Consider the following 17,528-nt stretch of genomic DNA (forward strand, 5'->3'; position numbering starts at 1 on the left):
AAAAAAAAAGGACACCAACTAACCTTTTCTTTGTACAACGCGAATGTTCTGTTATATTTATACGAAATAAGGTTTACAGCGTTAAATATTCGATTACGCGTTAAGAAACAAGATAGTTGACATCAATTAATACAGGTACAATGATTGAGAAGATAATTATTGTCCATGAGTCATTTTGACTAGATTAACCGTTAGGTTAGCGCTGTCGGTTGCAAACTGTCAGTAAGAATACACGCTTTCGACAGCATCAGACAGCATGAGAGGTACGAGTGGTTCGAAGATATGCGTACACCTTTACTAAAAACTTTGTGCCAACAATACACAAGGATTCTGTTCTCGAAGCCTGATTTCGTTACTAAGAGGAGTTACAAAATGTCCACGGCGCTAACAGAACCGATTCCCTTCTCGAAAGATTTTCTTTTTCACCAAGTAAGTCAATAAACGCGTAATTATTGTCCATTGTCGCGTACGCAGCGACATCTTGCTATCGAGGCTGTACTAACGTGTTCAAACAATTTATTTGTATTTATTAACTGAGCAGAGATTATTTACAGTTATAGTATGTTAATATTCTACCGGATATTAATGTTACGATGAAAGTAGAAATTTAATGTAATAATGTATCGTTGATATTGTACAATTGGCTCGACATCTCGAACATACTTGCAGAAATGTATATATAGTTACATACAGTGGCCAGTGATAAATCAGATTGCATAATTATGCGTTAGTAACGTAATAATAATTCGGTTAAAATAGTTAGGATATATTTCTGGATGAATTTCAGATTTGATCACTTTTCTATTAATATTATCGATTATATTTTGTTTGAAATTGTTGTAAAAGTTTTATTCGATACAGCGGTCACTATAAATATACAAGAGAATATAAATATAATAATAGGCTTTTTATGAGACATGAAATTTTTATGAAAAAGGTATTGAATTTTTGGATTTATCGTGTATGAAGAAATTTAGAGATAATTAAATGTTACAGGACGAAAGGTAGATAAATGTTAAGTACTTAATTTAATAATTGAAAAATTAATTTTAGAATGCAGTAGAACTCGAAAGGTTTGGCAATCTTTAGAATAATTTCTATTAAAAGCGATTATTAAGCTCACAGAAATTAATAATAGCGATGAGGGTATTCTTAAGAGGGTTAACAAGTTATTACAAGTTCGGTGAAATGGGAAGTGCAGCATATTTAATTATACTAAAATTTCATATTAATTTACGAACTTCCCGAAGAACTGAAAAACCGAAAAGTTCGTTAAAACTTGTTGGCTATATTAAAAATTCATATTGCATGTTATCTTAATATCTTAAATTCAGGAATATTAATTACTGAAATTATTATTAAAATAATAATTAATTCATTGTTAAGAAGAAACGATTAATTATAAAGCTGATAATTATTGGAATTATTATGTTTGCTACGTTTTAATCAATTTTAATGTGAACTCTTAGCTGTTCGATCCCGTGTCAAGTACATACACTTATTTACTGGCTGACATCACTGATAAGACAGCGATCTTAATTGATCCTGTCCTTGAATGGTCGGATCGTGATAAGAATATTATCCAGGAACTGGGATTAACTTTAAAATACGTTAGTAAGTTGAAACAAAGTACAATCGCATTCATAAAAATGTTTTTGCATTCGTGGATATACAATAAGAAAAACGTGATACAATCAAAATTAAAATTTATAAAAAGATTGCAATTGTTTCGGAACCTAAAACATCGATCTTCTTGTCGACAGTTTCGTCGCAGAGGAATCATTTTGCTTTTGATTTTATCACAAGATTCGTCTTATCTTGAATAAATAACTAGAGACTTTTTTAGGAATTTAAAAAAAGAAGAAATATACGTCGTACAATTATAAATAATTTTTTATTTAACGTTACACATTTTGAAATGTGAACAAATGTTCGTTTTCGAGTCATTTTATTTATAATATTCTGAGAAAACGTTATTGTACGACTTATAGTTGTTCTTCTTTTTTTAAAGAAGCCTCTCCTTTTAAACGTTTATACAAAAAGTTAACTTAAACGAATTATTCGCAACGTTCGTTCGTACGTCTGCAAGAGAACAATTAAATTACCGATCAATTGTTTCAATCTGATCATAATCAACCTCCCTCCCCCCTCGACAGTAAAAATAATATCGCGATTTAAATGGCCCGCATTGATATATCTGTCTCGCACTGGGTCAAAAACGTCCTCCTCGACGTTTGAAACTTCTTAACTGGAGTAGAACGTCGATTGAACGCGAATACGTACACAGAGCTCGGTTAATAACTCGATAATTCAGTAAAGCCCAAGTATTATTAAGCATTCCGAGCGTTTAATTGTTGAAAATTGCCACTCGAAGTCTTCCCCGCGAACCGGAACACGGATAAATGGGACTCGTGAAACAATTACGGTTCATTTCAATTTATTCGAAAAACCCGAAAGTAACGGCGCAATCTTTATATGGAATGGAAACGTATAAACTTATAAACGTATAAACGTATAAACAATGGAAACGTATAAACTCAAAACAAAGTTCCATCGAAGCTTTTACGAAAGATTCGTTATCTTCTTTTCTTCTTCTCGTTTAACTCCGCGTACCTATTCGTTCTTTCGTACTTTCAAAGTGCACGAGGTTAGCGAAAGAGAAAAATGAACCGTAATTACTCGAAACGGTGATTTCTTCCCGTCGACAATTAATTTATCTGTTTCATCCGTACCCTCCATTGTATTCGAACTTAACGTTGCCGCGACGTTCGTACCTATTCGAAGCACCATTTGTTTTGTTTTCTTGGAACGTTTCGAGCTCACGTTTGAACGTGTCGCGAAATTATAATTTCTAAAACGAAGTTCGACCGACGGAAGCGCGAACGAACGGCCCGACAATTAACAGGCAAACGCCTTTTGCAGTGAATACGCATATGCACGCTGATCATATCACCGGAACAGGAAGATTGAAGTCATTGTTACCTGGTTGCCAGTCGGTGATATCACGTGCCAGCGGCGCCAACGCCGACATACACTTGAATCCCAATGATCAAATCAATTTTGGTAAACACAAACTGCGAGTGGTGCCCACCCCAGGTCACACCGAAGGTCAGATACATCTTTAGGAATATTTCAAATTTATCTTTTTTCTTAGTTAAGAGTACACTAGAATCCTAATTGTCAAATCAGTTTCCACACCGAAGGTCGGATACATCTTTAGGAATATTTCAAATTTATCTTCTTTCTTAGTTGAGAGCACACTAGAATCCTGATTGTCAATTCAATTTTGAGCTTTTGAGAAAGAGTAGTTGCAACATGTTTAATTTTGTTGTCATTAATTAAGAATACCTGGTATTGACGAATAACCTTCAATTTTGTTAACTACCTGAAAAATTAGATTACCTGCCAGATATTAGCACACGTCTCGTTGGTCACGTAAAAAGTACGTGTTCGGTAGACCGTTCGTCAACTACCGGTCACGTAAAAGTAAAACGACACGTGACCCTTTTAATAAAAAAATATCTCTGCCTCGAATCTGTTCATGGCAAATTCGATAAATTTATTGCTCATTTGCTCGCCGCTATTCATTTGGATCATCCGGAGCAGTTTGATTTACAGTGCGCTTTTATAATTATACAAAATAAGACCACATCGAGCGAGAGAACATTAAGACCACCTAGCTGGTGTGGAATGAACGTTTATTCATTAAACCACACAGAGCGGTTTCATTTGGAATTAGCTGTTATCATTATATAAAATAAAATCACATCAAGCAAGACAGTTGTTAATTTAACATTAAGGCCAGGATTTTTAAGGACCATTATTGTAACATAGAATTAATTCGCCTCCTAATTACAAAGATATAGTTGAACCAGGTAGTTTTAGTATTAAATAAAATATCTCGCTTGTTATTTCTATTTTAAAGTGGTAGTTTCGCTGTATTTAAATGAAGATGAATATTAATGAATATCCTCAGGGTTGTATAAATTGTATAAACCGTTTCCAGACTGAATGTACGATGAAAAATACGTTTAGGAGCGTGTCCTTAATTAATAATCGTTATATATATATATATATATTTCCATAGGTTGCATTACGTACGTTTGCGACGAGCAAGGTATCGCATTCACAGGTGATGCTCTTTTGATACGTGGATGTGGTAGAACTGATTTCCAGGTTTGTATTGCAAGTAAACAAACCCTAAAGATTCTCTTGGAGAACCCTTTATTTTCCTAAACACACTTATTATTAAATGCATAAGATACGCAGTCTATTTACAAAATCAAAAATCTGCCGTAAAGAAACGATTTCACGCGGGGAATTTTGTAGTTGGAAGAAGTTGCGAAACGCCATTCTATTGATGTCACGTGTAAAAGCTGCGGCGTCTAAATAAGTGATGCGCACCAGTACGCTGATGTTACCGCATACGATATCGAACCAACACAATTTTACGTCAGCGCTTCCCGTGCAAAAAAGTCCCCTGGCCAGATTTCAAGACGCTTACTACGAAGCTTAATAAATTAACGCTTTACCTACTGGGAGGCTATTTATAGTTTTCGTTTTAATTTTAACGTTTATCACAAAAGATTGTACTTAAAAAAAATTCTCAACTTTCGAACGCGGCTATCTCGAAACGACTACTTTAATGCATCCTTTGTATCGCTCGTGTCATTTGCGTCACGACTGTTATCGTATTACAGGGTGGCTCGGCAGAAGTTTTGTACAAGTCCGTTCATACGAAAATTTTTACCCTGCCGGCGAATTACAGGCTGTACCCAGCGCACGATTACAATGGCAGAACGGTTACCACGGTGGCCGAGGAGAAGGCCTTTAATCCCAGATTAACTAAATCTCTAAACGAGTTTGTCGACATAATGAACAACCTTAATCTGCCGTATCCAAAGATGATTGGTATGCTAATTTTCTTCCCGTAGTTTGTCCCGAAGTGGCGACGAGCCGTTTCGCGCGAAATTACCCTGGAAATTTCGTACCAACTGTCGGGCAGCCATTAAAAATGTTGTTTAACGCTTTCAGATAAAGCGGTTCCGGCGAACAAGGTTTGCGGATTGTACGAGCTCCCAGAGAAGGAGAAACCATGAAAAGGTCGCGGTACGCGCCACGGTACCGACCTCTCCGTTCGCGTTTCAACTATCGATGAAGCGTTAATTAGATTTCGTCGTTTCTTGGTGTAAAAACATTGCATAATAAACGGGACTACCAGTAGTGTCTGCAGAGAAGTATTATAATTGCCGCTTTCTTTGTTTCTGTTAATAAACGCTCGACGGTGCTGCTGATTGATACTTTTGTCATTCCCTTTTATCCTGTGAAACTTGGAACGAAATGTTCTTGACGATAGTTGGACGATGACTGACAATGAGTCCTCAGGGGCTGTAGCGGTATTTGTAGCTACAGTACGGGCTTAGCAACCCCGAGGTACCCGAGCTAGAGGGGGTGGGGGGCGGGGGGGGGGGGGGCCCAGCGGGCCCCAAATAGATGAAAAGTAAGAGATACTGCAAACAGTATTAAAACAATGCAGGTGTCATGTAAGACGATGATAAGAAGAATAGAAATAAGTTAGTAATAAGTAAGCTGTGGTGCAATAACTTTGTATAAGTTACGCACTTCAAATAAATGAATGAATGACTGACGGTGACTGAGAAGGATAACGTCGACCTCCACGAATCGAGGCTGTTTACTTATACAGCAACTGAATGTATCGGGTTGTCCGGAAAGTTCATGCCTATTTTTAAGAAAACTTTAAAGGCATATTTGAATATTGATTCATATTTATTGAATTATATATGTACCATTTTGTTCCACAACCTTTGCACCCTTTAAGGAGCGTACATATGTTATTTGTTTTCAACAATTCCGACATACTCAGACCTGTACCGCCTTCTAAAAATCAGCATGGACTTTCCAGACAGCACAATATATTTGTTATAATGTATAGGAAGGAAATTTTTGGGGCAACCTTATATATTCCATTGAACAACAAACGATAAGTGCTAACAATTGTGGTAGATATACAATAGGTTCATTCTCTGGAAATAGATAACGATAATCGAAAATGTTTAATTCGAATTTTCGAATAAATGCTTGTTTCGGTTAAAGCGATGATAAGAATTTACCACGAGGCTCGTGGCGTTTATGCCGGTACACATCAACAAACCGCGACCGTGGAATGTGATGTTTACATTGAACTCGACCGATGAACCAGGGATCAGGCTCGCGATACTTTATTTTGCCCCCATAAACCCACCTTGAATCTCACGCGTGGTTGTAGAACGAAGTTGTAATCTCATGTCTGAAAATTTAGTAACGTTTCGTTGAGAATCTTCTCCATTGTTGCTAAATGTTTGCAACGCTCTCAAAGTGACGTGGTCCGATTGGAAAAGTTAATTAAATCTTTCCAGGTACATCGTACGCGCTGGGGCTCGGGATTATTCAGACCGCGGCGCTCGAACGCCTTTATTTTCCAACGATAAACAATCCCTGCTAAACGTGTCGTCTTCCGCGTGTAAAAATGATCTCGCAATTAAATAATCAGTGTCTCGTGGTACGTGGATATTTTTCATATTCGAAAGCACATAAAATCAAATATCAATAAAGCAGAGTGCATTCTGTAATATCTGCGAATTTTATGGAATAATATATTATTATTAATTTGATAGGTGACCAAGCGCAAGCGGATCACTTGTGAGCGAAGATTGCCTGCTACTCTTTGGACTAAATTCAACGATAACATTTACAATTCGCAGATCTCCGTGAATTTTACAGTATAGAAATAATATTATCAATTCCTAATGTGAACGCCATTTCCGAGCATAAGCGCGCAACTCGAATTAGCGAGTAAAAGTTGCTTTCCTACCCTTGGGAGTAACTTCGCCAACAACATCTACAATTTCTCGATTCGAATCCACAACGAACCCCCGATATTCGGAACTAAAAAAATAAATTTCCATAGTCCTCAAGATCCACCCGACCGTCGCGTAATACGAGAAATCGGGATCACCGTTAATTTTCCGGGCAATTCATTCCCAAAGAACACTATCTCCGGACCAATTCGACCGTCTAGTACCCTCGACACGTGGATGCTCGGTATTAATCGTTCTCGAATATTCATCCATGACGAATTCTTCGTGTTTGAACGTTAAAGCGCTCTGATTTTTCGTCTCTGCGCCAAACGAAAACGCAGAGGCGATAATAGAGACGAAAGGTGGCTGTAATCGGGCGGCTCGAACGGGGCTTGCCTTGTCGAAACTCGAGACGAAGAGACCCCCATGGTGTGCCGCTGGTTTCTGCTGCATAGCTGAGGGTTGAAATCGATACCGTTTCCAGGGTAACCGGTGGGTACGGTGGCCGACACACGGGCAAAGGTATGGGCCAAGGCTATCTGCTCGTGCATTTTCATGTTCTTCTCGGAGGGGGAGGAACGAAAAAAAAAAAAAATAAAAAAATAAAAATAAAAATAAAGAGGGACCGATAAAAGCCACGCGGAATGTGTAATTTTCCGGGTCCGGTGGCTCGGGCGAAAAATAGAAAAATCAGGCAGGAGGGGGGCGTTGTTAACGAACGAAATGTCAAATAGATGCTCGATAAGAAGGTGTACAAGGGTTATTCGAGGCTATGGAGATCATAAGGAAGGATTCGATGGGAAGATCACTTGAGAAATTTCATTTAATATTTTCACGTATCGAATATTGTTGCTCGCGTTATGAGCAGCACCCTTTAATACCAATATTTACCTTCAGGAATTGATTAACTGTGTCGTTAGTGGGCTACTCGCGATACTTAATTTTGGGAAACGGAGCTTTTAATAGTATGCACGAGTTAATATTAATTCACATTAATTTCAATGTTTACCACCTGGAATTGATCGACTGTGTTGGTTGTCTGCTTACTTAATTTTGGGAAACAGGCAGGACTTAATGATAATGTGCAGCAATAATTGGTAGCTTGTATTAATATATATTAGGCGCGGAAATTAATTCAGTGCTTTTACATTTGTAAGTCCAGTTTAGTTTGAAATATTTACGAGTCATTTGCACTAAACCTAATCTCTATTACAAGTGTAGCAGTCATCAAATTTCGCTTTTCGTTGTTCTGCAAAAATCCAGAATCTTGGTTTAAAATGTTTAAATAGTGTTTGACGTACGCTTGCCACGACGCTTCGTTCCACTGATTTGATTATGTCTTCGTCTTCATCATTCGGCCTCGCCTTGATTACGCATTGCACGCATAGGGACGTATTATAGGCGAATGTACACATGATGTCACTCTGTTGTATTATTCTTTGCGTATTAATAGCGTCGTTACTGGTCCAACGATAGTGACGTTGAAAGAGAATGCAAGTGTTCTGCAAATTTCTAACTGCGTCACTAAAAAATGCTTTAGAAACTTTTTTTTTTTTTTCTTCAATAATCTTTTTTATCTTTTCCACGCATTAACTATTTTCGAATCACCTATCGTTTTCATATTCTCGATCTTTTAAAAGAGTGTAAACTTGTAAACTAATTCTAAATACCACGTAATCCATGCGTTTATTAATAATCGATAAATACTATTGACGTTTCGTTTAATTAAGAAGGAACGTAAATACAAGAACTGGGTTGGGAATGAATCGATATAGCAATTGTTTTCGACGCCTTGATTAATCTATCGGTTTCAAACGAGTTTTAGTTTTTTTCTCATTTGCGTTCGAACAACAATCTTTTTATAGGCTTGTCAACTCTGATTTGTTTTGTTCCCTTTTTCAAGAATCGAGACATAGTTTGACTGCGACGGATGACGCGTCCAAACTCTGTCATTGATTGGCATCGGTTGATGTTTCCGTACCTAGGACCTAGAGAGTAGCTTGTTATCAAATAGTTTGAAACAATGCACGCCGCAATTAGAATATAGACGCATAGATCGAATTTAACGTTTAATTGAATTTTCGCGTAATCGCGTGTCGTCGATCGCATATTCGTTCAAAATATTAATTATATATGCCTCGATCAATACCCATTGTACGCCAAATGCATCGCTGTGCCCCAGGCAACATAAACCAGCGGATCCTGTAATTTTTCAATGATAATCGTCCATGTAAAAACGTATACTGTCTTATTAGATTTGACTTTGTTAACTCGCAGTATTCCAACGCACATACTTTTGTTACATTTTATTTATTAGGTTGTCCCGAAAGTTTCTTTCGTTTTATTAATAATTAATATATACACAATATTTTATGTCTTATGTTACATCACTGAATTGTGTACGATTCATTTTGCTTCATTGCTGTTACAGCATCAATGTCCTAAGAAATTAGATTGTCTATTTATATAAACACTGCCACAGAAAATAATTGAATGCAACTCACGAAAGAAACTTTCGGGACAACCTAATACTGTGGTTAGAATTTTTAATAATATATCATGATTAAATTAAATTGGCTTTAATTACAGTTTTTAATCGAATTAAATTGCTGGCAATTACCGTGCCAGTCGACACGTTAAACAAACGACAAGATACCAATTTATCCTTCCAAAAAAATGTCGACTCAAGCTCGTAGGTGTTGGTCTGCGAAGCAAAGAGGAGGATAATTAAACATTTCTCCAGGTAAAAAGTTTCGCGGAAGCCCGAGTTACCGACTCGAACACGTTGTTCCGTGCGGAATTTACTTCGGTCGTTAAATCACACGGTCAGCGTGTGACCAACGCTAAAAAGTTTCCTTTCGCACTTCGCGGAGTAAACGTTGCCGTTTAAAAATCGCAAAGATTCCCGCCACATTATCGACTGACCACCTCGCGCATGCGAACGCCGCCCCTCCTCGCGGCCACCCAGCCGAGGCCTCTGATTGGTCGAATCGTTTCAGCGGCACCGGCGCCGCGCTCCGCCGCCATCTTGGTTTTCTCGGTGAAGCGACCCACCCAGCAGCAGTGTCACAGTAGTACGCTGCGGTCTCGTATACGGCGGGTGTGTGGGTGCTCTCTTATACAGCGAATCGTTCCGCAAAAGTTTCTCTGGCGTTTGTTACGATCAGTGCGTCGTCGTTACACGGTAGAAGAAACCGAGGGAGGCGCATTAAACGTTGGACGAAACGAGGAAATCGAAAGTACGATCGTGTTCGGGAATTTAACAACGGGGCCAGCCAGAGGACGAAAGATGAAGGGGATGTTGGTAGCCGCGCTGCTGGCCGTTCTGACGATCTGCCGGGTCCAGGTGAGTACAGATTCGATTCTGCTTCGGAATAGAAAAACAAAGACGTGACGGGAGACGTATGTAACAACGCCACCACGAATCGATCACGCCGGACAATTTCATCGCGGCCGATCTCGTTGTCAATTCTTCTTTTTCCCTGCTTTCGCAAAAAATCGCGTTTCTCGCGTTCGTAACTCGTACTCGAGATACGTTTGTTCGTGGAATCGATATTTCTTTGGATCGTCTCGAACTAGATACTCGAAAACTTTTAAGCATTCGGTGGTGGTGTCTAATGGTCCCAGTTAACGTTTGCGAATAGAAAACATACTTCTAAAGTATCGTCGATTACGAAACTATCGTCTCTCGCGAGGCTTGTCAAACTTTCGGATCTTTCTTTCCCCAAATTTGGGTCTGTCAGACCTCGGCGATGCCACTTATGTAACGCTTTCAGACACCCACTCGAGGGTTGAATTCTTACGCTCGTTTAGACTAGTACGTAATATTTTACTATTTCTTTTTTTTTTTTTTTTTTATACCCTTACCCAACCGAACGAGCGGCAAATGTCACGCGCAACGCGCACCGCGATCGATGTAGTGTCTACGGTGTACAACTCGCCTTGCAAAATTCCCTTTAAATGCTCGCCGATTAGCCTGTGCTACCTGTCAAACGGTTCGCGGGGCTCGATCGATGTGACGTTCATTTTGTGCCAAAGAGGGGCAAACTGAATATCTAGATAAAAATGTGTAACGAATAAGAGGTAAACAACTATTCGCCCGTAATAAAGATTAGAATTTGAATTGCAAAGTTGACATGTGCACACTAGGTATAGAAATTAATTCTGTGCCTCTATATTTAATCGTTTATGATTCTTGGATAAACGAATGTATATTCGTCATAATTATCAAGTACGTTTGTAATCCATTGGAAGGATAACGATCCAAGTCCCAATTTGACAGCCATTACAATTTATCCGCATGTTAGAATTTCAGTAGAACTGCTTATCGTTGTTCTTCTACCAGACTGGTAGTATACTTGACAATTATTAGTCGTAAAAAGTAATTCTCTACCTATATCTATTAACTTGCTGTTTCATTATATCGAAGTATCAACTATCATAGTAATAAAACATGCAGAACAACTCGTCATTTGGTTTTAGAACCATGCGTGTTCTCTTGGAGTGTATCATCGAGGAAAGATTAAAAGTTGTACAATTATTCTTGATAAACAAATGGTAAACTTGCCTTGGAGAGGCACAGAATTCATTTCCATGCTTAAATGTGCAGCATAAGAACTGGTAATCGTGTAAGCTAGTCCAATAATATGAATGTTACATAAAAATGTTGATCGCATCCTAGCAACTTTTTATCTGGATGATACGTAACAGTACAGAAAAAACTATTTGATTGAGTAACATACACTTATCGTTCAACAACAGGAATAAAGAAAACAAGTCGTAGAAGTTGTGTAGAATTGGCAAGTTAGGGGAAAAGAAAATTCAGGAATAACATTCTAGGATAGACTATGATATTAGGTTGTCCCAAAAGTTTCTTTAGTGAGTTGCATTCAATTATTTTCTGTGGCAGTGTTTATATAAATAGACAATCTAATTTTTTAGACATTGATGCTGTAACAGTAATGAAGCGAAATGAATCGTACACAATTCAGTAATGTAACATAAAACATAAACTATTGTGTATATATTAATTATTAATAAAACGAAAGAAACTTTCGGGACAACCTAATACACTGGACAGTAGAAACATGAAGGTTCGGTTTTAGAATCATTTTGATATATTAAAAGAAATTATTTTTCGTATTTTATATATGAATTTTGTTAAGATAAATTATGATACACTGGACAATAGAAACATAAAAATGTAAGGTCTAGTTTTAGAATCATTTTGATGTATAGAATCGAATTAGTTTTGATATTTTATTCAAAGAAACTTTTGTCCACCTCTGATTTTTAAGTGGCTTATATTGTGCGGCTGTAACGATCGCCAGCATCGTGCTTACGTTCACTGCGAATGTTTGCCTTACGTCGTGAACTATGCGATTCACCGCCTACCATACTCCAACGCTCTTTTCATGGGATCGAGCGGCATTATCCCCTTGCACTCGAGAGACGGCTCTCAGTCGCCATTGCCTTTTATGCGGCGACAAATTTTGCTTATCTGCAATTTGTCTTTTTTCAAATATAATTTTAATAGTGTTTACGGATCACGAATATTAGATTGAGACGGAAACCTCGATCAGTGACGTTACATCGAGAGTTCATCGTGCAACGTTTTTTACCCAAAATTTTCTCAGCTCTTCTTCGTTACATGAAATTCACAAAAACGCAATATCAATTAACGCGCGTCCGCTGTTGATAATTTTTCCTTTGTTCTCTACACAACATTTCGCTTTTGTTTTGTGAATTTCAGAAATTGAATTGCGAATTTCAGGATTTCAGCCGTTTTACAAAGTGAAAGATGAGTTGAAATTTTGAAGTTGAAAAGGTTGGACCGTTTCGCTAAATAAAACGCTGAAAACGACCGCGGAACGTTTAATTTTAAAAGATAATATGATGAAAAGCACCGGAAAAATGGGTCTCGTGAATTTTTATTTCCAACGCGACAACGATCCAAAACACATGGCCTACATCGTTAAACAATGGCTCGCTTTTAATACCGTGCACATACTGCCGTCACCGCAATCTCCAGATACGAATCCCGTTGTGGGTGTTCGGTCAGAATTGGAAAAATAGATCGAGAAAACGTCATGTTACGAGTAAAGCTCGAAGCAGGTGCTTCACGCAGGACTGGGTGAAATTAAAACCTGAATTTAGTAGGCGCGGGGTTAAATTCTTCGTGTTGTTACTAACAAGGGATATTTAGGAATCGATACACGTCGAAATAATTTGAATCTTTGCTGAAATGAAGTCGATGGAAAGCTAATCACAATCCCTACCTTTCATTTTGGTCGAGGAACGGTTCTTCAATGCAATATGTAACGGTTTTTAACGTTCTATAACGTCGCAGTAAGAAATCAAAAAAAAAGAATTTATTTTTAATAATATTTTCCGCGCCATAAACCTTTTCACCACACGTTGCAAAAAAATTGCTTTCGCAATTTTGAGGACGCTTTTATATTGTACAACCTTTGTTTATGGAATTTTGTTCTATCCGTGATCAAATTCGAGTTACCGCGCAATATAGGTACGTGTTATGTAGCGCGCGACAGATTTCGGTCAGAAGTCTCGGTTAAAATCTGAAAAAATCATAACTCTTGATTGGGTAAACGGATTCCAACAATCGAAACAGGAAACCGCGTGTCGTTTGATAGAGAATTTAAAAAAAATATGAAACTATGGAAACATTTCATTTTTCACTTCTTTTTGGTGGTGAAATATGTAAAAAATTGTCAAATTTTTAAAAATTCATAGCTCCCTTAATAATGGATATTTTAGATTGAAACTTTTTTTCGTTACAGACCTCGCGGAACCCTACAAAAATCGTACAGAAAGTTTTTCTTTAAAGCGAAAACCCAATTTTTCAAAAATGAAAGGAAGGTCTTTTTAAGAATTCGTAAAGGGGGTTGTCTGTCGATTTTGGTCAAAATTAAAAATTGTCTATAAAAATTATTTCTACTTCCTCGATCAAAATGCAGCGTATTTCGTCAAATAACATGTACGCGTAACTTCTATTATTTGCGTGAAAAAAATTCCTGAAGAAAGGAAAAATGCCTGTCGATTTTGATCAAAATGTACGATTGTTTATAAAAATTATTTCACGCTTTCTTTGGTCGAAATGAAACATATTTCGGTGAAAACACAGGATCAATTTCTATTTTGAAGCGATATGGAATAATATATATATATATATATATTTTAAATTCGAATTAATAAGTAGAACTTCACAATTATTTCAAGCAACTATAAAATAAAGTACTAGAAAATATTATTTCAACTAATATCACTTAAAAAGCCACAGTTTCTGTACGATGATCATTCCGTAATCAAAACGTATCCAACGGCTGCTAATTCGTGTCCATTTGTTCTCTCAGCGCAATAAACTCGCGACCCAAGTTTCTAGATTAGAAATTAGGCGTGTCCGCGTGTCAAGGGAACTTCGAAAACCGGTTAATTAACGCTCGGCCGACCGACTCGTAAATTACGATTTTCACTGCAGCCGGGGAGCCAAGAAAAAATGGGAAACGTTGTAACTAATGGCGACAAACCCGTGGGTTAGCTACCAACGCTGCAGTTGCACGCTATCCGTGTTTCCGGCGCGTTTACGTTTACGGTAAACGTAAATTCTCCTCTGTATCTCGCCTCTGTAAAGCGTTAACATTTTCCTCTCTCGGTCTACCGTGCAAAAGTTTTCGGGCTCGTTCTTTTCTTCCTCGACAAAAAAAGGAAGAAGAAAACAAAAACAAACGCACAGCGCCCGTTCTTTACGAAAACGGTACGCGTTTAAAATGTTTCAAAGGGCGTCCATCTCGGGGGAGTAACCTTGTGTATGCGCAAATTATCACGCACTAACGAACATAGGCGAAATGCCGCTGTGGCGTCGCGGGACAAAGACGAGATTGCAAATACATACACGTAAGTCGTAAAGCGGATTTGCGAACGATTTTCTCGTTAACGCTAATTTTCCGTGGCAGTTCGATTTACGTGGCCCCGTTTGCATCCCGACCAACAACGCCGCGAAATGGAATCCCGCAATTGACGGAAAAGTTGTCGTTTTTTCCCATATATATATATATATATATATATATATTTATATATATATACTCTCTCTCTCTCTCTCTCTCTCTCTCTCTCTCTCTCTCTCTCACGTGGGAAACCTGTGGTTTTTAGGAGTAATCGAAATTTATTAGGCTTCGTTTCGCGATGGAATATACTATTAGATAATTACGTGCGTAGGAATTATATACTCGCGATGCCTTGACCAATATTATCTCCTGCAGCTCATTAATTTTACAAGTGGCTGCGATTATGAACGCAATCGGTGTGACATAATTACCCATTGTAGCTCGATTGTTTGTCCGAGGTGTTCTTCAAGGAGTTTTTTTCTGACGACACTATGAAAGCCAATGTCGAATAAAATTATTTGCATTGACATTCAATGTTTCGCGCGAGGCATTTATTTTAAATTTGTTGCCGTACGAATACTTTTTACACCGACTGTATTCATGTTGCAATAGCAATGGAGCGAAATGAATCGTGCACAATTCAGTAATGCAACATGAAACATAAACTATTGTGCACGTATTACTTATTAATAAAGCGAAAGAAACTTTTCGGACACCCTAATACTATTGTAATTATCGAATTATAATGAAAATATTTTCTATACGAAGAATTAAATTACCGATAGTCACATTTTTTGGCCAAACGACTCTCGAATAAAAATTACAATTCAATTAACACTGCAATTACAACGATCGAATCTTTAACCAATGGATGCGCAAACGACGTTCCCAGCTTTGTTCACAATGGAAAACACAGGGAACGACGCGAACGTACGCGAAAGTGTTAATATTATTGCGATACGTGTTTTGCTCGCGCGCAATTACGATCTTTACCCAGATTCTGTTAAAGCCGCGGCGGTGTCGCATGATTGAAACGCGCCAGTCAAAGGTTTCCTCGTGCTTTTTGACGTTTCCTCATTTTCCGTGGTCCCATTTTCACCGTAAAGCCCGGTTTTCACGGAATAAAAAGGGATATTCCGCCGCTTAAATGCGGCTTCTTGTCCCCCATGCCCGGCGCACGTGAAAATGCTCTGGTAATGGAGCACGGAGCAAACGAGGACGAAAGAGTTTCAATGCGTTTTTCATTTTCGACGCGGATTCTTTTAGCTCGCCTTAGTTCGCGGTGTCTTTCCTCAATTTTGTTTCATTTTTTCCCTCCCCTCGCCCACTGAAATTCGCCAATAAAATCGATATTCTACGTGTATCGCGACTTGGAACCTTCCAACACAAAAAACTTGGCAAAAGGTTTCGGTCTCTTTCGAATTAATTTCTACAGGGTGGGTTTCGTACTATCAGATTGATCTATCTCGCGTTATGAATAATTCTTTGCCTATATTTGGTTCGGTACACGAGGCAAATGTTTATTGTTATAAAAGTAGTTTGACTACGCTATCGTCGACTACGATAAAAAAAATTCCATTCTTTTTTTCCAAAAATTTTGTTTACCACTTCTAGCGCTCCAAATTCAATTTTCTTTCCGTAGAGATTGTTCGGAATCGCTTAAATTTTAATAGAAAAAAAAAAAAAATAAAAACAAGTGATTTTCTTTCATTGTTTGATGTTCCAAGCCCCTTAAAGATACAAGAACAGGCCCCGGTTCTATAATTATCAATTTCCCCCCAGAAAGGATTCCTCGTTTCGCGTGTTCTCGCCGGTTAGGCCTCGATGTTGGGAGGGTCACGAATAATAGCAAGCATAGACGCTGACCCCGGCCAGGAACGCGGACTTTTAATTGTTGATAAAACGGGATCGATGCAGTGCAAGCCCCAGAGCGGCCTGAAAGGCGCAGTTTACGCAGAACGTTGAAGCGGCAACAAATTTCGTTGACGGAAAGATTAACGACCGACGATAATTCCAACGGCGTCGAGTGGTCGATTCACCGTCGTTATTAGTTTTCCAGCGGGTTCCGTGGCCGTAGAAGTAGCACCGCGCGAACGAAAGCTTTCTGGCAGCCTCGAATAAACCCTCCGCGCAACGACGGACCCTGTTCCATTTGCGAATGCTTGAAGAGGTTTAACAATACGGTGTTAATAAATCGTTGGAGAGCACCCGCAAGAGCCATTCAAATAACAAACGCCTGGCGCGAAGTAGCAGCGGTGCTTGTGAAATTAACGGGTAACACGACGACCCAAATTTAGACATTCGCATTATTATTAACCGACCGGCCGTTTCGACGAGGGAAATTGTTGACATTTTTTCCGGGAATGAATTGAACCCTCGATCCGAGATACGTCTGCGTTGTGGTTTCGCCAAACATATAGTAGGGCCGAGGATAGAGTTGGCCAAGGATAGGAGGTATACGACCTATTTCTCGTTTTTATTATTTTTCAGAAACATTTCGTATATTCCCGACGTGATCGATTTTGTTACGATCTGTACAGTTGAAGTGGTCAAGGGCGTGAAGTATGAAAAAGAGACGTAAATATTGTATAGGATCAGATTGATGGGAGTATGTTTCATTTTTATTTGAAAAAGATTAGACACTACATTTTAGACGAGGGCGTGAAGTATTAAAAAGAGACGTAAATATTGTATAGGATCAGATTGATGGGAGTATGTTACATTTTTATTTGAAAAAGATTAGACACTAAATTTTAGACGAGGGCGT

At 38.4% G+C, this 17,528-nt stretch overlaps 2 protein-coding genes across 7 annotated transcripts in view; both read left to right on the forward strand.

Moving 5' to 3' along the window:
- The first annotated feature begins 26 nt into the window (after positions 1-26).
- On the forward strand, positions 27-5,300 carry LOC128895513 (persulfide dioxygenase ETHE1, mitochondrial). Its single transcript, XM_054158173.1, has 6 exons — positions 27-429; positions 1,470-1,614; positions 2,923-3,108; positions 4,088-4,176; positions 4,701-4,911; positions 5,035-5,300. The coding sequence occupies exons 1-6, from the start codon at positions 283-285 to the stop codon at positions 5,097-5,099; spliced, it is 843 nt and encodes a 280-aa protein (XP_054014148.1). The 5' UTR covers positions 27-282; the 3' UTR covers positions 5,100-5,300.
- Positions 5,301-9,912: 4,612 nt separating this feature from the next.
- The window catches only part of LOC128895504 (amyloid-beta-like protein), a 39,624-nt gene continuing 32,008 nt past the window's right edge, over positions 9,913-17,528 (forward strand). For all 6 annotated transcript variants that reach the window (XM_054158151.1, XM_054158155.1, XM_054158153.1 and 3 more), the window contains exon 1: positions 9,913-10,203. In XM_054158151.1, coding sequence (XP_054014126.1) covers positions 10,147-10,203 — 57 coding nt within the window. In that variant the 5' untranslated portion in view covers positions 9,913-10,146. The remainder of the gene's footprint in view (positions 10,204-17,528) is intronic.

This window comes from Hylaeus anthracinus, unplaced genomic scaffold (assembly GCF_026225885.1).
Source record: "Hylaeus anthracinus isolate JK02 unplaced genomic scaffold, UHH_iyHylAnth1.0_haploid 5, whole genome shotgun sequence".
Taxonomy (NCBI): domain Eukaryota; kingdom Metazoa; phylum Arthropoda; class Insecta; order Hymenoptera; family Colletidae; genus Hylaeus; species Hylaeus anthracinus.

Coding starts and splice junctions, on each gene's coding strand:
- LOC128895513 (XM_054158173.1), top strand. CDS start 283: ATGCGTACACCTTTACTAAAAACTTTGTGCCAACAATACACAAGGATT. Junction 4,177..4,700: donor GTGGTAGAACTGATTTCCAG/GTTTGTATTGCA, acceptor ATCGTATTACAG/GGTGGCTCGGCAGAAGTTTT. Junction 4,912..5,034: donor GCCGTATCCAAAGATGATTG/GTATGCTAATTT, acceptor TAACGCTTTCAG/ATAAAGCGGTTCCGGCGAAC.